At 49.9% G+C, this 21,597-nt stretch overlaps 1 protein-coding gene across 6 annotated transcripts in view; it reads left to right on the top strand.

Moving 5' to 3' along the window:
• SOX13 (SRY-box transcription factor 13) overlaps positions 1 to 21,597 on the top strand; it is a 98,939-nt gene that overhangs the window by 9,900 nt on the left and 67,442 nt on the right. Inside the window, exon 1 of one of the 6 annotated variants that reach the window (XM_075910098.1) lies at positions 6,292 to 6,430. The exons of 4 other annotated variants lie outside the window; for them this stretch is intronic. In XM_075910098.1, coding sequence (XP_075766213.1) covers positions 6,423 to 6,430 — 8 coding nt within the window. In that variant the 5' untranslated portion in view covers positions 6,292 to 6,422. Of the gene's footprint in view, positions 1 to 6,291; positions 6,431 to 21,597 lie in introns of those variants that run through there. One more of the 6 variants, XM_075910099.1, reaches the window with a different exon arrangement.

Below are 21,597 nucleotides of genomic sequence, written 5' to 3'. Positions count from 1 at the left end.
GTGCCATTGACCCGAGGGGCCCCGCATGTGGCACAAATGTGCTCAGTCAGCAGAGCTTCCCATTTTGCAGTGAGTTCGCCAAAATCTCCCCCCGTCGGGGAGTCCCGACTCCGTTGCCTTGCAGTAAGGACGAGAACAGTAGAACGGGGCTGCCCCTCTCCTCTTCCTTCCCACCTGCTCTTTCTGCTGACTCCACCTTGGCAGCCGCTTGTTCTCTCCCCAGCCGGGAGCTTGAGGACGCTCAGAGCAAGTGCTAGGTATGCGTCCCTGCTGAGACTCAGCTCGGCTCCCTGGATTACTGAGTTACGCCTTACGTCCGGCCTGGGCATTTCCTGCCAAGTGTTACCCTGTTTCCTGGGGAGCAGAGGCCTGGCAGGAATCTATTCAAGGCAGGAAATGAGTCTCTTTCACAGGTCTGTCCCTTTCCAGCTCATGGACAAGGCTCCTTGCTCTTTTAGGGACTAGGTCTGGGGGGGGGTATGCACAGGGCCGGATTCTGCTCCCACTCCAGTCCCACCCCACCCTGAGATCCAAGGTGCCATGGCGTGCAGAGGGCAGCCTGGGCCCTCTCTTCCTGGGCGTTTTAGCAAGGTGCTCATTCCCAAATCCCTTTCCCAGGGCCTAGGGAAACTGCCAGCCCTGCTTAGGGTTGCCAGATGGTTTCAGAAAAAATACAACACGCAAAAAAAACACACCAGGAAAAAGTTTGTTGAGGGAAAAAAAAAAAAAAAAAAAAAGGATCCCGAGAATTGTTAAACAAAAAACACAAAAAATGTGGCCCCTTTTAAAATCGAGTAGTGAGGCTTTTCGGCCCTAACAGGCTGCCGGCGCCTGCCCACCATCTTGCCACCCTGCGCCAGGCTGGACAGCTCCCCTGAGGAACCCGGTAAGCATGAGGGTTTCCAGGCTGCCTCCGTATTGTGCCGGACAGCCCGGGATTTTCCCCTCCTAGCCCTGCTCCTTGCAGGGTTAATCTGCTGGGGGGGTGAGGGGCAGGACTGAAAAAGTGTCTGTCGCAGGGGCACAACAGGCCTTCAGTGCAAAGGGCGCCATTTGCACATCCGTGGGTGTTCGCTGTGGTGCATGGCCAAACTCCCCGCCATGCGGGAGGTGGGGGCCAGACCCCATGCCAGCCTCCAGAGGTGAGGGGCAAGCAGCGGTGATTTCAAAGGGGCTTTCACCTGCTCACTGGTCCTCACGCTGCAATCGCCCGGGGTGGCAGAACCAGCCCTTGCTAGGGCATGTCTCACCCTTGCCAAGAAGGATTTTGCAGTGGGGGAGGAGGGCATTTAAAACCCTGCTCATTTGCACGGCCATGGAGTCACTACCTTGGCACATTTGCCCCGGCGCTCTGATACCCTCGTGCACACACGTGCTCGTGTCTGTCCACACGCACTCGGCTCCCATGCCGGAAAACATGCCTGCCTTGTCATTCCGTGACCCGCACCCAGAGCCTGCCGGGCCTCGGACGCCTCTGTCCAGCATAGGGCTGGCCTCGGAAAGCAAACAATGGGATCCCCAGAGACAACAATGCTCCATTGTCCTTTGAAGCCACAACAATGAAACAATAGCCCACAGGCTGCTGCTTTCATTCCCAGGCACGCCCCCTGCAGCAATGCCCTGTAGCCCTGCTGTTGTCTGTATTCAGGGACTCATGCCGTCCCCATGGACCCTCGCAGGCCCTGGTTTGTCCTGTGTGCCCCAGCTGACACACATACCCCTTATTGTAGCCGGTCGTCCCTCAGAGGAGAAGGAAGCAGCCTCGAGCTGTTCTTTTATTGTGATGGTTTCTCAGACACTAGAGATGGAAAAGGACGATTAAGTCATCCCGTCCCTCCCCCAGAGGACAATGGGGCGTTGTCATCACTGGGGGTGGCCACAGTTTGCTGTCGCTGCAGCTGCGGTCTCTCGCTGATGGCTCACGTTCTTCATGGTGACACTGACTCTTCTCCCGCATCCTCTGTAGAAGCAAGGCTGGGTGCTGGGGACAGAAGGGGTCTTAGAATCCTACACTCCTAGGACTGGAAGGGAGCCAGTCTCCTGCCCTCACGGCAGGGCCAAGCACCGTCTAGATCAGGGCTACTCAACTTTGGAAGCCCTGAGGGCCGCAGTGATACTCACAGCACATGCCGAGGGCCGCAGCTTAAGTGTGGTTGCATATACATGCAAATAGAGATGCAAATAGCTTCTTTCACACTGACTAGCAAGAGTACACAGATTAAGAATCAAGCCCCAGTGCCGGATGTGAGCCCGTCAGCACCTCTCAGGCTCTGCCCACAAGGCTGAGCAGCCAGCACTTCCCACAATGCCCCGGTGCTCCCAGCACCTCCTCCCTGGGGGCTAGAAACGCCGACACCCTGCACCCGTCTGTTCCAGCCAGCCCGTCCGCTTGCGTCTTTCAGTGCTCACCCCGCCTGGGAGACACCCCGCCGTTGTGGAGCCTGTTCGCAGTGGAGGCCACGTTCAAAGGATCCCACCCGCGGGCCGTGTGTTGAGTCCTGCGTAAACCCAAACCGCACCACGGGCCACAAACAAACAGGGCATGCAGCCCACAGGCCACGTGTTAAGTAGCCCTGATCTAGAGCCTCCCTGACAGGTGTCTGTCTAACCTGTTCTGAACTATCTCCGGAGAGGGCGATTCCACAACCTCCCTAGGCCATTTATTCCAGTGCTTGACCACCCTGACAGGAAGCTTTTCCTAATGTCCAACCACAACCTCCCTTGCTGCAGTTGAATCTTGGTACACAGGGGAGGGCAGGTATAGGGCGGGGGGAGGCATGCGTACTGAGGGAGTTTCACCCTGTTGGGCAGCTAAAACAGAAAGTCCTGGGGGTGGGGGGATTAGCGCAAAAATTGTATTTGTAGTATGCTCACTGGCTATGAAGCCCTTGAGCCCCCCCTTACCCTGCACTGCCTGGCCGACGCACCATGTGTGTGAGGTGCCACTGGTGGGATGAGGGGGAGAGACGCCGTTCCCAGAAGAACCAGAGCCTCCAGGATTCTGGGGAATGCAGCAGCGGCCACCCTATCCCTACGGCCCCCAGGAACCAGAACTGCCATGCTGTGACTTTCACCTCTTTCCTGGCACAGGTGTGAATTCCTTTGAAACAGGACAGACGAGTTTCAGCTTCCCAAGGCACATGGCTGGGTGGGGAGAGAGGGGAACTGCTCTTCTGGCCCTGTCTGGGACACCTGGAGTGACACCTCTTGAGGGCACCGAGTCGGCGGCACAGAAGCAGGAATTTGAATATGCAAATCCGCAGGAGCTGGTATTGTTCTAGGCTCGATGGAAATGCAGAAAGAAGACGGGGATGGATGGCAAACAAAAAAAAATGAAAATCTGCTGCAAGGAAAAAATGTCACTAGGTCCCTAGCGTTTGCTGTTGTTAAAAACTGCCCTGCCGTGGGCCGTGTCTTGCACCCAGAAAACCAGGGTGATTCCAGACTCCATCTTCTCCAAAGATAAGTGTTACCCACACACCTCATGGGTGTGGTGCACTGTCCTGCCTAGAGGCACTGGGCTCACTTCCAGAGGGTACGTCTACACTGCATCCCTAGTTCGAACTAGGGATGCAAATGGAGACAATCGAAGTAGTTAATGAAGCGGGGATTTAAATATCCTCATTTTTTGAGGAGTAACATTAGTTCGGACTAAGGGCTTTAGTCCGAACTAACGCGTCCCGGCGCGCACTTCCTGGTTCGAATCAGCTGTGATTCAAACTAGCGCGCCGGCGAGATCATGTTAATGGAGTGCGGGATATTTAAATCCCCGCTTCATTAACTACTTCGATTGTCTCCATTTGCATCCCTAGTTTGAACTAGGGATGCAGTGTAGACATACCCAGAGAGAATAATGATTTCACTCTACAGCCCTCACTACCAGCTGGCTGGCTTTTAGCTCATGCACTCAGCTTTGGAGATCCCAGGTTTGATTCTACCCGCAGGTAACCGGCATCTGTGCCATTACATAGACCTGGCTTGACCTCTTGAGGCATCCAAGGGTCCAGACATGGCATGAGGTGCGAAGGGCATAATTCCATCCAGTCTCTATCAAGGATCAACCCCAAATCTTAGCTCTCGTGTGGCCAAAGCACTGGGTTGGCAGCCCGACCTGGGTTCTGAGTCTGCCCCTGCCTGAGCTTGCTGCTTAACGGTGGGCAAGGTCCCGGCGCTCACTTCCACCCTCTGTCATATGTGGAGAATCAGAGCTCTGCCCCTCTGGGAGCGGTGCGAACAGTGGGTGAAAACTACCCCGAGAAGGTTCCCCAGTGGCAAAGGACTGTGCACACTCCTGCTTGTCCGGTCGTATCTTGTGGGTCAGTGCTTCCCAAACGGCAGGGTCCAACCCACCCGAGGGCTGTGGGAAGAGTCTAGACAGGTCACGACAGGACTAACCCATCTCCAAGCCCTGGCCTAGGCAAACGTGCACTTATGGTGCAGCACAGAACTGGATTAGCCCTGGGATTAGTGGGGCCCATGCCTGCGAGCCCCAGAATCAAACAGGCCCTACCTGCTCCACATGTCTGGCGCTCCTGCTGGGGTGTGGAGTTGGGGCAAGGGACACAGCCCCATTCCACCCGCCTGGCGCGTCTGTCCCACAGGAGCGAGTCTAGCTTCCCGCAAAGTGCTATTCAGATTTGGCCAGGCTGTCTCTTTGGGTCTGTATAGCGCCTAGCACAATGCACCACCCTACTGACTGGAACCTCTATTACTATTTATCGAGGCCTGGTCGACACTAGGACCTTAGTCTGAAATAACTCCTCCCCCCAGATCGAATTTGTAAGCGATGTGTCCACGCTACCAAGCCCATTACTCCCAATTAAGGGGCTGCGGAATTCAAACTGTATAGTCCTGCTTTTCATGAGGAATAATGCTATTCCCAAATGTGTATGTCTGAACTAATTGGCTTCAGGAAGGCCGCCTGCAGCTTCCCGGGGCTCTGAATCCGAGGTAGCGTGTCCACATTAACAGAGCCTGCCTCAGACTACACTAGATTCTTCCCCGGAGTGAGGACACACAAGTTTAAATTTGTAAAATCAGTCACCTCCTCCTCCCCCCCGTGGCTCACATCCACTGCCAGGCGCCCCCAAAGTTTGGGAAGATTCATATCTTCCACAGGTTGGGCCAGGCCCCTCTCTGCTTCGTACCTATCTGCAGCTAAACCCACCTGAATAGGTAATGGATAGAGAAGAGAAAAGAGCCCTGAGCACATTGTGTTTGCAATGGGCTGAGAACAATTGCTAAATACAAATCACACAGAGAATGGGGAGCGAGACACAAAAGGGAGAACCCCAGCACAAAGGAGAGGAATGAAATGGCAAGTAAAGTCAAACAAAAAGGAGCCGGGCTGAGACAAAAGAAGGGAACAATATCCCCCAGGCAATCGGCTCCCGAACAATAGGGGCAGTGACAGCCGCACAAAGGCACCAGTGTTTGCAAGTAGACGTTATCTCACACAGCCACTGGCAGGCCTGGCCGACGCGCTTCTATTTTCAGGGACGCTTTTGTGCGGCGCCGAACAATATTCCTTGCATGGTTGCCGATACAAAGATGAGGGGGGCTTGGGGCTCGCTTCCCTTCCCGCTGCCCGCTCGGTTATAAAAACAGGCGCGGCCCTTCGGAGGACTGGGTCGGGGGGTCGCATGTTCAGCGTGGCGTGGCGGGTTCTGTTGCCGTGCCGACGACGCCCTGGGCCCAGTGTGGCCGGGTGAGGGGGTTTGGGACTGGAGGAGCGTCTTTCTGTGCCGGGCCTGTTTTCCTTTCACCTGGCTTGACCCTGCTAGCGAGGTGGCTGTGGACACACCGCTACTCACAGTCAAGGGCGGTGGGTATAATAGGCAGGGGGAGGCGTTGCCTTCCCAAACCGCCAGCCTGGCCCCGCCCACACTCCACCCCCAGAACGCCTACGGTAGGCATACTGGGGGCGGAGTGTTGCTGCCCCCCGAGCGCCCACCCTCCCTGTGCTGTGGGTTGGGGGCAGGGCCTGGGCACAAGGGGCGGGGTGGGGGAGTCGCTGGGGCCGTCCCAACCCTACCTTCACCCACCGCCCATGCTCACTGTCTTGGGAATGGGCGAGCAAGCCTTGTCTGCACTGGAGATTTCAGACAAGGGCAGCCAGCCACTGTCAAAACTGCTGGTAACGTGCCATTTTGGGTCACGTCCAAACTGATGCTCCAGTCGCCATGGCATCACTGCCTCTGGGGAATGCCTTACGCTCTCAGGGGCAGGAGGCCCTCATCCTGGAGAATATTGACCAGGGCTTTGGCTAATACAGGCCCCATGTCTCAGCAGGGCACTAGAGGATGTGGTGCCATTGAATTTACCATCTGCCGGATACGTAAAATGGAGGCCTTGACTTTTGGAGGTCGGTAAAGATGGCCCTTTTGCAAGATTACGGCAGTTAGCCCCATTGTGCTGCTCAAATGCCAAGGTAAGGGATACTTTCTGCCTTCCTAAATTCCCTTCTCCTCACTTTGGAATTTCAAAAGCTTCAGAGGGGTTGCCGGGTTAGTCTGTAACAGGAAAAACGTAAAAAACAACAAATAGTCTAGTAGCACTTTAAAGACTAACAAAACATGTGGATGGCATCATGAGCTTTCATGGGCAAAACCCACAGGCCGGCCCACAACATTTTGGTATCTGAGGTGGGGCGCTCAAATGACTCTCCCGTGCCCCCTCGCTTGGGCCAAAACTTCAAAAGGTCTCAATTCTCTGGGTCTTAGTGGCACTGCCCCCCGCACAGTCTGGCACCTGAGACGGCCGTCTCAGTTTGCCTTATGGCAAAGCCAACCCTGAAAACCCACTTCTTCAGATGACTGGAGTATAATGAGTCAGTTGGGTATGGCAGTTTTGACGTCCTGAGTGAAACTATTGTGTTATGCGTGGCTTTTGCATTCCATCCCAGAGGTGGCTGCATGTCAGTGATTGGCCAAGTGATTCAGGCTCCTTTGGAATGCAAGGTGCTGCCTTTCTGCTCTCTGCTACCCCAGCTTCAAATTCAGCCCCGTGCCGCTTGTGGCCTGGAAACTGCACCTGGGCAAACCAGAATGATGGCTTTCAAATGTCTACACCGTAACTTTGCTGGCCTCCGCTCAGGGGCCTGCTGAAGGGAGATGCTGCCCGAGTTCTGCTGGCATCAGCCTTGCTTCTTGGGAGAGCTCCCTGCCTTTGTCCCTCAACTGCCCCCAAACTTCCACTTCTGGGTCCGGTGATATGGCTCGTGCTTTGCAACATTTCAGGTGAGGCAAGTGGCAAGCTGTATTCATGGGGCAAAAGTTGCTCTCTTTGCTGCTAGCACCTCCTTCCCCACCTCTCTCCAGGGGTTTGTTCCATCCACCTTTTGTGTTTCGTCATAAGGTACTGCACTGGGACACTTGGATTCAGTTCCCTGCTCACTCGCAGAATCGTTCCCCCATGGGATTCCAGGATGCCTCCTAATTTCTACTTCGTGCCTGGGACCCATTCTACCCATTCATGGAAACAGCTTGTTTTGCTGCACATTAGCTGGCAGGAGTTAAGTTTTCTCTTCTTTTATTAATCAAACAAACAGCCAAGCTTCTGGAAAAGCGACGAGGAGTCCTGTGGCACCTTATAGACTAACTGAAGTGTAGGAGCATAAGCTTTGTGGGCAAAGACCCACTTCGTCAGATGCATGTAGTGGAAATTTCCATCATCAACAAGCATTCTGTAAACTGCGATACCCACACGAGGAAGTGAGGAGACAGATCGACAGAGCCAGACGTGTACCCAGAAGCCTCCTGCTACGGGACAAGCCCAAGAAAGAAACCAACAGAACACAACTGGTCATCACCTACAGTCCCCAGCTAAAACCTCTCCAACGCATCATTAGTGATCTACAACCCATCACACGGGAGGTCCATTTCCTGGACACCACGATACAAATAAGTGACGGTCATATCAATACCACCCTGTATCGAAAACCTACTGACCGCTATACTTACCTGCATGCCTCCAGTTTCCATCCCGGACACACCACACGATCCATTGTTTACAGCCAAGCACTGAGGTACAACCGCATATGCTCCAACCCCTCAGACAGAGACCTACACCTACAAGATCTTCAACAAGCATTCTGTAAACTGCGATACCCACACGAGGAAGTGAGGAGACAGATCAACAGAGCCATACGTGTACCCAGAAGCCTCCTGCTATGGGACAAGCCCAAGAAAGAAACCAACAGAACACCACTGGCCGTCACCTAAAGTCCCCAGCTAAAACCACTCCAACGCATCATTAGTGATCTACAACCCATCACTGGAAATTTCCACTACATGCATCTGATGAAGTGGGTCTTTGCCCACGAAAGCTTATGCTCCTACACTTCAGTTAGTCTATAAGGTGCCACAGGACTCCTCGTCGCTTTTGCAGATTCAGACTAACACGGCTACCCCTCTGATACTTGACACCATGCAAGGCTTCTGGAAAAGAATCCGCAGCCAGGCCAGGGCATGAAATAACATTCGTATGGACACTCAGAGTTATCCAGTCCCCTTCTCGGCCCTCACGTGGGACAGTCTTGTGTCACTTTTTCTCTCGGCCCCTTAAAGTGATTACTATGATCCCACTGTGGCATGAGCACAGGCTGCCACAAACTGGAGGAGGTTCCATCAAGCTACTGTAAGTTGTGCTGAAAAAAAAAATCACCTTGTGGAAAGAGAAGTCAGGGGTGTTGAGAAAAGAATGCTGTAGAAGCCCCATATCAGCAGTGATCTCCCGAGACACCCAGCTTTCGCAGCTGGGTTTAGCTTTCACTTGAAAGGTCTTATTTCTGATATTGATCGTGTTATCTGAAGGGTACATCCTGTTGCTAAATTTGGCTGTTTCCTTAGTTTAACAGCTGTTGTTGCAGCAAGCTAAATGGAGTTTCAGTGGAGGTGGGTTTTGCATACTGTGAACCAAAGATGAATCCCTGATTTCGTATTACCCTGGAGAAGAGAGAACCAAGACTTTGTAGAGATGCTAAAGTCAGTGGTGTGCAACCCTGCCACTTCCTGCCCCATCTGGAATCACGGCAGGAGCAGACGGAAGGACAAAGTGCTTTCGTGGGAAAATATTTGGGACTTTACCTCAAAGCAAACCAACAGCGGTTCGTCAGTGGAAAGGGGCTCTCTAAAAATGACAAGCCCGTGGTGCTGTCATGCAAAGGCCTGATTGTGATCTGAGCTGGCCAGTGCAAATGTAAATCAGCAGTCTTTCTAGAGAAGTCACTAGACTCTCATCAGGATGAAACTGGGGCATGGGAGAGAACCCAGCCTATAAATTGCATCACTTTAAGAGTCACAATATTTTAGTCCACCTGTCAGCACTGCAGATTCCCCACTGGGAGGCAAATTGGTTTCTTTCTGTCTTGTGCAGCTTACCAGCGCTCCTACCTTCACTTTTAAATCCTTAACAAAGACAGCCTTGATCTAAAAGGTTATTTGGTCAAGGAGTTGACTCGGCATTCACCAAAGTAAACAGCCGACAAGGAGTTTTAACAAGTCTCCCCACAGATCCCTTCCCATCTCAGTTGCTCAGCTTGTAATGGCACTGCAGGTTAGACCTGTCTATAGTCTGGCACTATCTGGTCTGGCAACAGCCACAGCCCCGTGTAATTTTAGTGAGCCAGATGTCCACTTACCATGGGTGTGGCCACGTTTCCTATGGCCCCATAAAGTTAGTTTATAGCCACCAGTCCTGGTTCTGTGTTCTGTGCTGCTGTTTAGCTCTACTTCACTCCTAAATGTCTTCTAAGAGCCCAGGAAGCAATGGAAGTGTTGGTGATGCTGCTAGACAATATTGACTTCCCATGGTCTGGCAAATTCTCTGGTTCAGAGGATGCCAGACTAGAGAGGTTCAACCTGTAGTTCTCTAGACTTCATAGTATCTTTCAGCTGGGTATGACCTGACCATGTGATGTAAAAAACTAGCAGAAAGACAGATATGTTCACAATCCATCATAGAAGAGCAATACATAAAGAAGAACCCATTTTCTACCTCTCCCCCCATTCCTCTTTTCAGTGGTTGTATGGACAAGAGAATATGCTAGTTGCTTAGTTCTGGTTTCACTGGTTGGGTCAGTGTTGTGAATGGATTTATTGCTGAATGTGTGAGTATATCTATGCTGGTGAGACAAGGTGGGGGAGGTCTAATATACCTTGTTGGGGAGAGCGACAAGCTTTTGAGCTGACACAGAGCTTGCTGTCTGGTTCAAGGGGGATTTATAGCCCCCTCCCCCAGCTGAAAATCTCAAAAACTTGTCCCGTTCACCAAGGTCCAAGAAAAAATATTACCTCACCCACTTGGTCACTCTCTTATCCTGGGACCAACACGGCTACAGTAACACTGCATGTATCTACATTTGCAAGTGAATTTGATCATGTTCTACCAGCCCTGGTGGCAAGAGAATCTGGCTGTTTCTGCTATTATTTTGCTAAGCAAGCATGCTTTGCTACAACTAGGTAGTATTTCAATCCTCCCTAAACCTTACTATCATCATCGTAATTAGCAAGAATACTCTACACTTCTGTACTGCCTTGCATCTAAAGAGTACACGTGCTAATTAATTAAAGCCAGGTAATCCTCATCTACCTTCCACAGTAGAGGGAAAATAATTGCTAAGGAAATTAAGAAAGACCATAAAGGCAGAGAAATCCAGGCACTGAAATAAGACAAATGCGGATTTAAAGACAATCAGGACCCAGAACATGTGACATGGGAAGTGGACAAGGCAGGAGAAAAGATAAAAACCGAGGCAAATGGCGGAGGCAGAAAACAACCAAAAAAAGAAAAATCCCACACACACCAGGGAAAGAAAGGAACCGAGATGAAGAGAGCAACAAAGCATCAAAGAGAGGAGTATCCGGAGGCTGAACAAAGAGGTCAGAACAAAGAGCCGGCTGGCACAAAGGACCAAAGAAGGGAGAACAAAGATTGGAGAACAAAGCAACTAAATAGAAAATAAAGACACAGGACAAGAAAAGCCCCTTTTGGGGGGTTGAGTTTTAGATGGGACTGGCTGGGTGGGTTAGGTGCAATGATTCATGTTGCGTTACTGGGCGAAAGGTTCCATGGTGTCCAGTCTGGGTGGGTGGAAGGGTTTGTTGTGGGTTGCGTTGGGGCTGGGAGGACCCAGGAGCACTGATTTGCTTTTGAATCAATAGGCCCAAACCAGTGCCCATGTGACTTCAGGGGGAAAGGCAGATCTATGTGTAGACCCCATGGCTTTGCTTTTCTCTGGGCTCCTTTAGTTGCCTTCTAGACTGACCCTGGCACCAGAGTGGATGATTCTATGATTGCACCCTTTGTCTAGCCCATGCGGCTCACCACATGTTCCAAATTATCCCAAGAGTAGGTTGGCTTGGATATGCATTCAGAATTGCCCCTTTCTTTAGAGTTGTGGTGGCCAACCACTTCTAAAGCAGTAGCCGCTAGAGTAGCTGCTGCTATAGCGAACTAGCCACACTCAACTGACCAAATAGCCACACGTGGCTAGTGGCTAGCGTGTTGGACACCATGGCTCTAGAGTAACCGTTTCTGACCAGTTCTCTCTCCCAGTCTCTTTCAAGATCACACGACCCACAGATCCAAAATGGTGGTGTTCCTGCCACACCTTCCTTCCACTCTGCAGAATTCCTTGTGCAAAGTTAATACAGCCACCCCACTAGCCTGGGAATTGTTCTTGAAAGGGGATCTCCAAGCCAGCTGTGGCTTAAAGTCCTGACTGCACAGTCCGCCTAAGCTGCAGTGGAGTGTTGCTACTTGGGACTGGCTTAGGCCTCCTTCTGCTCTGTTAGAAACTAGCAGGATCCATGGAATTTAGGGACTTGCTGCAGGGGCTGGCCTTGCCCTGCAACGGAACAATTGCAGGGAGGAGGGGAGGGAATTTCCGTAAGGCTCTCTTTCCATTTTTCCCCCTCCCATGGGTATTCTTTGGGGAATGTACTATCAATCCTTACTGTTCATACCTTACCTGGTATGATTACCAGGTTAAAACCCATTCTTTCATCTGGAGATAAAGCACATGGTTATTTTTCACCTGGTGATAAGACAGTTTGGCCTTGTCCATGTAGGTTGGACCAAGCCATTTATATCTTTTTTTCAGACAAGGCCAATTTTTTGACAGTACTAGTTAAACTCATTTCTTTGGACTGTCCAGATAAAAATAATAAAGGAACAGGAAATACCTATAGATCATCAAATCTGCCCTTTGGCATGGGAGGGTCTAGTCCCCTCATAGATGATATATCAGATACTCAAGATCTTGGGGGATCTTGTTCTAACCTCGGTTGATCGTTTTAATAACCAGAGATTAAATTGTCTACACTAGGACCTTTTACGAGTACAGGCTGAACCTCTCTAGTCCAGCACCCTCAGGATCTGACTGGTGCCAGACCAGAGAATTTGCCGGACCATGGGAGGTCAATATTGTCTAGCAGCATGACCAACACTTCCACTGCTTCCTGGGCTCTTAGAAGATATATTAGGGGTAAATTAGAGTTAAGTAACAGCACAGAACAGTGAGAGCCAGCACTGGTGGCTGTAAACAAACTTTTTGGGACTGTGGGAAACTTGGCTACATGATAAGTGGACATCCGGCTAATTAAAATCATGCCAGACCATGGATGTTGCCGGACCAGAGCGTGCCGGATTAAAGAGTTTCAACTTGTATAATGATGATGGTTAAGAGTGTGATAAAAATGAAATTTTTTCATACTGGCTAAAGTCCTAGTATAGATGCAGTTGTACAAACAAAAATTGGTTTTGCCAGTATAGCTTATTTTGCTTCGAGAATTGGTATGAACTATGCCATTAAAGCCCATTTTTATCAGTAGAAGCTGTGTCTACACTAGGAGGCTTTGCCAGGGTAGCTATCCCAGCAAAACTCTTCTAGTTTTGCTGCTAGAAGAGTGCCAGCTGGCCATCCACATACCCCCCCTGAAATCCATGTGCCTTTCTACTGCCACAGCAGATTGCAGGATCAGAGCCAACAGACAGAACATCTAAAACGCGCTTTCATTTCTCCCCAGTGAGGCTGTTGGTCTGTTTTCCCTTGGCTTGCATTTTCAGAGAGTGAAGCCAGCGTACTCAGCCTTTCGTTTAGTGACGCAGCTGGGTTGCTAAAAGTCTGGCAGTGTAAACACTCTGTGTTGGTACTTGTGTGGACAAAATACTTCCACGCCCTACGAGTGGGGTTCGTGTTGGGGATAGGAGGGCGCTGCTACCAACAACGAGCCATTCACACTGCCACTTGCAGCCGCAACTTTTCGGTCTTTCCTGGAGTGGGTGGAGGTATTGAACACTCATGAACCACAAAAGTTTTGTTGCTCAATTGGCAGTGTAGACAAAGCGTTATACTTTCTGAGGACCTTTGAGGGCTAGCATGAACCCAAGCATACAGCCACAGTCTGCTTCTCTTGCACTCGTCCAGTGCTGATGTCTGGGTTCCTAACCCCAAGGGAACTTTTACATTGTTACAAAAGAATCTGTTGTAATTGGAAATTATAAACTAACCTTGGAAACCCTTCAGTTCGTAGTGGCCTAAATTTGTTCCATATCAAGTCTAAAATTGGAACCGACTCTGGCAGCATTAGTGTAACCCAGTAGTCAGTGTGTGGTGTGTGCCTCATCAGAGTGGATGTGAGTGTGTTACAACTCCTGGCCCCCAGTAGTGGTTCTCAGCCAGGGGTATATGAATCCCTGGGGGTACGCAGCAATCTTCCAAGGGGTATATCAGCTCATCTAGATAGCTGCCTAGTTTTACAACAGGCTATATAAACAGCACTAGCAAAGTCAGCACAAACTAAAATTTCACACAGATGACTGAAATGTAAGTACGATATTTATATTTCAATTGATTTTTTTTATAATGATACGGTAAAAATGAGAAAGGCAGCAGTTTTTCAGAACTCATGTGACGGTGACACTTGTATATGTTTGTCTGATTTTGTAAGCAAGTTGTTTTTAAGTGAGGTGAAACTTGGGATATGCAAGACAATTCAGACTCCTGAAAGGGGGCCAGCAGTCTGGAAAGGGTGAGAGCCAGGGGCCTAGAGCCTGGTCCTTGAGCATCAATAAGCTCTAGAGATTCATGCCTTTAGTTCTGGAGATCTTTCACTCATCTCTATCCCGTCCTGCTGTGCCAGACCAGAGGGTTGCTGTCTCGTTACCTTTATGCAAAATTAATACAGGTTGAACCTCTGTAATCCAGAACTCTTTGATCCTGCACCATCCGTGGCCCGGCATGATTGTGGTTAGCTGGATGTCCTCTTATCATGGGTATGACCAGGCAGGGCTGACATTACCACAAGGCGAACTGAGGCGGCCGCCTCAGGTGCCAGACTGTGGGGGGGCACCACTAGGACCTAGAGTGTAGAAAATTGTGTCTGCTGCTGGAGCATAGCCCCCCCTGCACTCCCTCCCCTTGTAAGCACCAGTCACCAGTGCTCATAAGTAGAATGTGCCAAACATGTCAATGAGAGGGGACATAATTTAAGGGGTACCTGGTTCAGGGTGGCTTCGCATACCCCATCTATTCCACTGTCGCTCGAGAGCCATTGATGAGACAGAAGATGGACTGACATGCAATCTTGGGAACGAGATGCTCCCCTTGGGCCTGAATTTGATGGGATTTCACTATAAATCACGTGTTCAAAAGTTGGTAAAGATTAGAAGCAAATTAACAAGAGCAATGGAATTCCCTCTAGCTGTTACCCTGCTTTTAGCTCAGTAGTTGTCTTAGGACTCCAGATGGGATGGGTCCAATGCCTTCCTGGTGTAACTCTCTTCCTGCCTTCATTTGGCTTGTATGGGGAATGAATTGCAGGCTCCTGTGATCCTTCACACCACACGTGCTGCAAGATTTACCTACAGGAAGGTGACACTGAATTTCCTGACACTACAGTAGTGTTGTTTTGCCATAGTTAATATGTTGAGTGTGTGTGTATGTCACACACACCATATAATCTACTATGAATGTGTAGCTTTCCAAATGCATCACTGGAAATATATTCACATGGCTTTGATATGGCACTTAGTTGGGAATCAGCTTTGCAAAGAGCCATCAATGGAGCATTATAATCTCTTCCTGTGGCAAAAGAATCAGCCTGTTTTACAGATGGGAAAACTGAGGCAGAGCTAGGTGATGGGCCGTCCACTAACTTGGGGTATTTCAGTATTTCAGGGCTCATTTGGCGACAACCGGGATCTGATTTGCCAAGAGATGCTGAGCGGCACCAGCAAACCTGGTCAAAGTCAATGGGAGTTGCAATCGCTCTGCACCTCTGCAAATCAGGCCCATGGCATTTCCATTTGGGCATCTAATACCTGAGCCACTCAAAATCAGGGGCCACTTTTGAACAGTTTGTCCCTAGATACCTACCTAAGGTCACAAACACCGTCAGTGGCCAATCTGAGAAAAGAATTTAGGAATCCTGAATCCCAGCCCCCATTGGTACACTATGGAGCACACTTAATGCAGACCTAGATAGGGTGCTGATTGTTTATATTTGGTGAACTCTTGAAGATATTGCACAATTTTTTTTATCCATCCCTGATTTGGGTTGATGCTCGGAGGGAACTAAAACAGCTGCTGAAGTCAGCAGAAGTGCTATAGGGCTAATAATCCGTACAATAGCTAGCTCTTTTTAGAGGTGCTCAGTATTATTATGCCCATTTTACAGATGGAAAAACTAAGGCACAGAGAGGTAAAGTGAGTTGCCCAGCAGGCAAGTTGCAGAGATGCCAACTGAACACACATCTCCAGATTCCTTGCCCACTGTCTTATCTACACCACACTGGCTATGGCTAGACTGTAAGCTTCTTTCAGAAGAAGCTTTTCCAGAAGGGCTCTTCTGGAAAAAGGCTTCTTCCTTGTAGAATGTGGTTTACCGCCATCGGAAAAACCCCTCCGTTCTTTTGACTTTCTGTTGAAATAACTCAATGGCAGTGTGAACGCAAGTATTGTTTTTCCAGGCAAATGCTGCAGTGTAGACCAGTGTTTCCCAAGTGGTGCGCCGTGGAACCCCAGGGTTCCGCAAAGCGAAAGTAAGGGTTCCGCGAGAACGCGGCATTGCCCAGCCCCCTCTTAAAGAGACAGGGTATGTCTACACTACCACCCTATTTCGAATTAGGGTGGTTAATGTAGTCATACGAACTTGCAAATGAAGCCCGGGATTTGAATTTCCCGGGCTTCATTTGCATGTTGCCGGGCGCCGCCATTTTTAAATGTCCGCTAGTGCGGACTCCGTGCCCGCGGCTACACGCGGCACGAACTAGATAGTTCGGATTAGGCTTCCTATTCCGAACTATCTGTATGCCTCGTTCCAAATTTGCCAAATTTTTCTCTGGGAACCCTAGGGGTTCCTTGAAATTATTTTAAGCTGAAAAGGGTTCCGTGGCCAAATAAAATCAGGAAACACTGGTGTAGACGCACCCACTGAGTACAGAATCTAGTCTATGCAGATTCAAAACCCATTTGATTATCAAGTCTCCAAGCATCAGCGGAGGAGAAGCAATTGAAGCGATATCAGTTGCTCACCCTGTTTCTTTGCACTCACTTTGGCTTCCTGGGATATGCATTGGGTGGGAAAAGATAGTTAGAGCAATACGCAAGATCTGTGTGCAGCTTAGTGAACTCCTGCTTCTCATGCTGCAGCTTCCCAACAGTGGGTGAGGAGCTAAGCACATGCCCACTTCCAAACAATGGTTCACTTCCTTGCAGGAAGCGAGGTTTGATTTCTCTGAGCAGTGACAAAAGGGCCAGGCCATTGTCTGAACCATTCCCATGACTCAGTCAACTGTATCCTGAGATCTGGAGGCCGGAATATTGCAGCTGGCACAAACTCATCAAGCTGGAAAGGATGGTACTAGACTCCCTAGTGGCAGTGGGCAGGAGAGGCTTGGGAAGAGGAATGGAATTGGCTGTCTCATTCCATCCATATCCTCCAACGTAGGGTCAGCAGGATCCTTGCTCTTGTGCTAAGCCTCCCCATCATCCCTGCTTCCTTCTGCTGAGGGAGACAGAACACTGGGTAATGAACCAGACTCCAACTCAAAGCAGGGCCCTAGTCCTACCTGCTTGCTCAGGTGAGATGCCCATTGAGCCTGGAGTCAACAACTGAGCAGAAGCTGGGTGAATGTGTAACCGCCACCAGGCGGATTTGAACCTGGGACCTCTGGAGTTTAGTCTAAGAGCCTCTACTCTCTGAGCTAAAAGCCTCTGAGTTGTATCTCAACCCATGCTGTAGAAGTCTTTTGGGGTACGTCTACATTAGCCCCCAGTTCGAACTAGGGAGGTTAATGAGGGCAACCGAAATTGCTGATGAAGCGCGGGATTTAAATGTCCCATGCTTGATTAGCATATTCCCATCCGGTTGCCATTTTGGAAACTGACTAGCCCGAAGTAACTGCCCGCGTCTACACGCGGCAGAGAAGCGGGATTCTGAGATAAACCCCTTGGTTCGAATTAACTGTTACTCCTTGTGGAATGAGGTTTAACAGTTAATTCGAACTAAGGGGTTTATCTCGGAATCCCGCTTCTCTGCTGCATGTAGATGCAAGCAGTTACTTCGGGCTAGTCAGTTTCCAAAATGGCGACCGGCCGGGAATATGCGAATCAAGCGTGGGATATTTAAATCCCGTGCTTCATTAGCAATTTCGGTCGCTCTCATTAGCCTCCCTAATTCGAACTAGGGGGCTAGTGTAGATGTACCCTCGGTCTTATCTGTTGCTGTGGTCTAGGTGCCACTTCATGGGTCAGGGAATCTCAGTGTGTGGGTTACAAATGCTTCATACCTAGTGGTGTTTGATGGAAGGAAGAAAATGTTTGCTGTGTTCGATCATAATTTGTTTGTGTAGAGGGGCCTGCTGATTTCGGGGGGATTCCTTATCTGGGTTAGTTTCAGTTTTGCCCAAGTGTAACAACCATAGGGCATGAAGCAGGCAGTAGTCTGCTGAGGGGCAGAACCAATAAGAGGGGATACTCTTGTTTAGAGAGGCTACAGCTACCCTGTACACAGGGCTATTTGTCCTGGTCCTCAAAACTCAAGGGGGCCTTAAATTTCGACCCTTGTTAATTTTTTGGCATTTGATAAGTTTCACATCTTGTTTTTATGTGAATCCCTATCGGGCCAAAATGTGACCCACTCTCTCAGCTCAGAGCTGAAAATGAAAGCAAATAAGAGCTGGGATGTGGTAAAAGACATTATGGTTTTGTTACCTGCCATAGATTTTGTCATATTAAAGAATTAAAAATGTTCATAAATATTCCTAAAAACAGATCAGTGCTGATGGCACACGATCAGACCAGGATGAACGTGTCCTCTCAGATCAGCTGATGATATAAACAAACCACCAGCAGTGGCTGGTGCTGGATCAGTGATGTCATTTTTTATTTTTATTATGGCCCCGGGCTTCAAAAGCTGGATGTGGCCCAGGCATCTCTGGACCTCTGAGAGGGCCTGTCTGTAGACATCATGGAGGGGAGCAAAACCTTAACCCATGGCCTGTGAGTTGCTCACACCAACTCTCCTGGGGTGCGTTCCTGATCCCAACCTCCTTGGAATCTTTCCATTGGCACCCAAGAGCTTTGGATGGGGCCCGTTGTGTTCAGTGAGCTTTTGCCAAGGTGGAGAAGGAATGAACAGAGCTAAGAGCAGGCACCTGCTGCAAAACACCTGAAAATGCCATTCTCATGGGATTAGGAGGGAATCTAGGGCTGGATTCTGATTTCACTCCTGGTCAGTGTTCCTCCTAAACTGAGAGTTTGGGCAGCCACCCAGGAGAGATTCAAATGCTTCCCAGCTGATTAGCAGAGCACCCACAGCCGGCAGCCGGTTTCTACTGGTGGTGCACATCCACAGATGTCTTGGTGCACATAAAAATGATTCTGCACACGTATGGGAAAAATGAGAGGGCACATTGCTCATGGTGGCTGGTGATGTCACTTATTGGCTTAAATGGAGTTACTCTTGATTTATACTATTGTCAGGGATCTGCAAGTCAGGTCCCTCCTGCCGAGCTGATGAGGGCAGACAGCATCAGTGCTTGCTAGACAGGCCATCACCCAAGACATGGACCCTACTTAAGCTAGAGCTTCCTGGCCTGTTCCCCGTTGTCCTGTTTGTACACACACAGGCTGCACGGCTGTCACCATAGCCAGAGAGTCAATGTGGTTAATCTGCTGGTGAAAATAGCCTGTGGGGCACTCACAGGAACCTGCTCTTTCGGGGCGGGAGGATGTTAGGCCCTGGTCTCCGATGTGTGTGTGTGTGTGTGTGTGTGTGTGTGTGTGTGAAGTCACTGTTTCTAGCCTGGCTCGGTATGCAGAGGATGCCTTGAGAGGGAAGGGAGGGTGGGGGAATGAGCCTGGCCCTGGTGCCATCAGATGTGCAGCTTTACCTGCCCAGATGTGCATATGTGTGTGCAGCAAGGTGGGATGGCAGAGAGAGATTTGGAGGGGCTGGCTCCTGTCTAGCCCTAGCTATGGTACAACTCTCTAGCATGGATGTCGTTTTTGTGTATAAGGGAGTTTAATAGGTAGCAGGTTTAAAACAAACAAAGAGAATTATTTCTTCACTCAATTCACAGTCAAGCTGTGGAACTCCTTGCCAGAGGATGATGTGAAGACCAGGACTTCAACAGGATTCCAAAAAGAACTAGATAAATTCATGGAGGACAGGTCCATCAATACTTATTAGCCAGGATGGGTAGGAATGGTGTCCCTAGCCTCTGTTTGTCGGAGGCTGGAAATGAGAGACAGGAGAGGGATCACTTGATGATTTCCTTTTCTGTTCACTCCCTCTGGGGCACCTGGTATTGGCCACTGTCAGCAGACAAGATACTGGGCTAGATGGGAGGATCTAGTATGGCCGATCTTATGTTCTTGTGGGTTTATACTCAGCTAACTTATTCTACAAGATGGGGAATAACCTGTGTTGGCACAAGGTTCTTTTATACCCATATACCTGCATCCACAGGAGAGGTTCCCTGGTATAACTAGATAGGTGAAAGGAGTCACACGTCTCATTAGTGTGGTTAGGTTGGCAGAGACCAGCTCTATGAGTAGACCAGCCGTGTCCCATGCTGGGGCCTTGGCAGGAAAACCACCCCGTCCTTGATGGCTTGTGCCTTCTGTAAAGTGAATGGGATACACCACCAGCTCAGAATGGAGGGCTTGGTATCCCCGGGGCATGAGGGTCAGGCCCAGCGCTCTTTGGAGGTAGCTGTCTTGGGAAACTTGTAAGGCTGCTCAGTCTCAGCGAGGCAGCCAAAAACCCGGACCGTGAGAGGCAGCTGAAGGGATTCTTTGCCCACGCCAGCGGATGCCCAAATCAATCTGTTCGTCTTTAAGGAGCCGCGGGACTCCTCGTTTCTGTGAGGATGCTCCGTACACGCTGCCGGCTGTCCAATCTTCTGGGCATCCCTCCATCCCCCAACCCTAAACCACTTCCTCAGTGAATCCCAGGGGAAGGAATTGAAGGGAAAGTGAAAGTATGGGGAGCCGGCTTTGACTCCTCCCTTGGCCCTGGCTGTTGCCATGGAGACCAGAACAAAGACTTTCTCAGGCCTCTTTTTGGCTTGTCAATGGCTATTGTTCCTCCCCTTGGTTAATTGTTGTCAGGCCAATTTGTTCTTTTTGACTCTGGGTGGGTGTGTGGCCCCCACCTCTCTCAGCTTCCCCCTCCAGGCAGGATCAAAGGAGTGGTTGTTAAAGGCTAACAGGCTAGCCCTGGAGGAATTTGTAGGACTCCCCTCCATAAGGTGTAGGGGACTGTTAGAAACAAAAGCCAGAGGAATGTTACGGGGGAGATATCCTTCGGGGAAAGGGTAATACGGAGCCAAACATTTCTAACTCTACAGCCGGCCCTTGTCAGGTGACCCCCACTAGCTTTGGGGTGGCCCCACTGGTGGGACACAGTAACACAGACTACAGCAGATCGACACGAACAACATGATCCCAACTGCTGGTGGAGCTGCGCCAGCAGGACAAATACAGTCTCAGAGGGATGGGGTCAAAGTTCCCTCCAAAGGATTTGGCAAAAGTTGGCTCCGTGCCCTTTTTTGCTGCTTCATGATGGAACCAGAAGGCCCGAAATGTGTCTGATTTTTAAGCTCTACCCCTTGAATGTGTGTGTGTGTTTTAACATAGAAATGTTAAGCCAATCAAGTCTGCTCCTCCCTGGCCTGGCTAGAGGACTTGTTGGAGGTCTTGTGGGGGGCATATTGTGAGGGCTGGGTCTTCAACTGAAGGAACATACTCAGTCATTAACAAAGACTTCTTTTATCCCAAATGTTAATTATTTGTTGATGTGAGGTGCTAAGGGAAACAAACAAAACCAAAGTTATAAACATCCTGACCACAATGGGGTTATTACACTGTAAACTGCAAGGAGTTTCTCTGTATGGTGCCATGCACGGCGGAACTCTAATGCTGAGTGAAGCCTTTGAGTGCGATCATGAGAGAAGTTATTATTAACAGCATTAAAGGGGCTTCCCAGGACCTGGTGGGAAGATATCACAGTTGGTTGTGGTTGGGATTTTCAGAAAATTTAGGTGTCAAACTCCCCGATTTCTCTGAAAATCCTAATTTTTCAGGTT

Source organism: Pelodiscus sinensis, chromosome 27 (genome assembly GCF_049634645.1).
Source record: "Pelodiscus sinensis isolate JC-2024 chromosome 27, ASM4963464v1, whole genome shotgun sequence".
Lineage (NCBI taxonomy): Eukaryota > Metazoa > Chordata > Testudines > Trionychidae > Pelodiscus > Pelodiscus sinensis.
The sequence above is the reverse complement of the archived record's forward strand: the minus strand, read 5'-3'. Positions and strand labels throughout refer to the sequence as shown.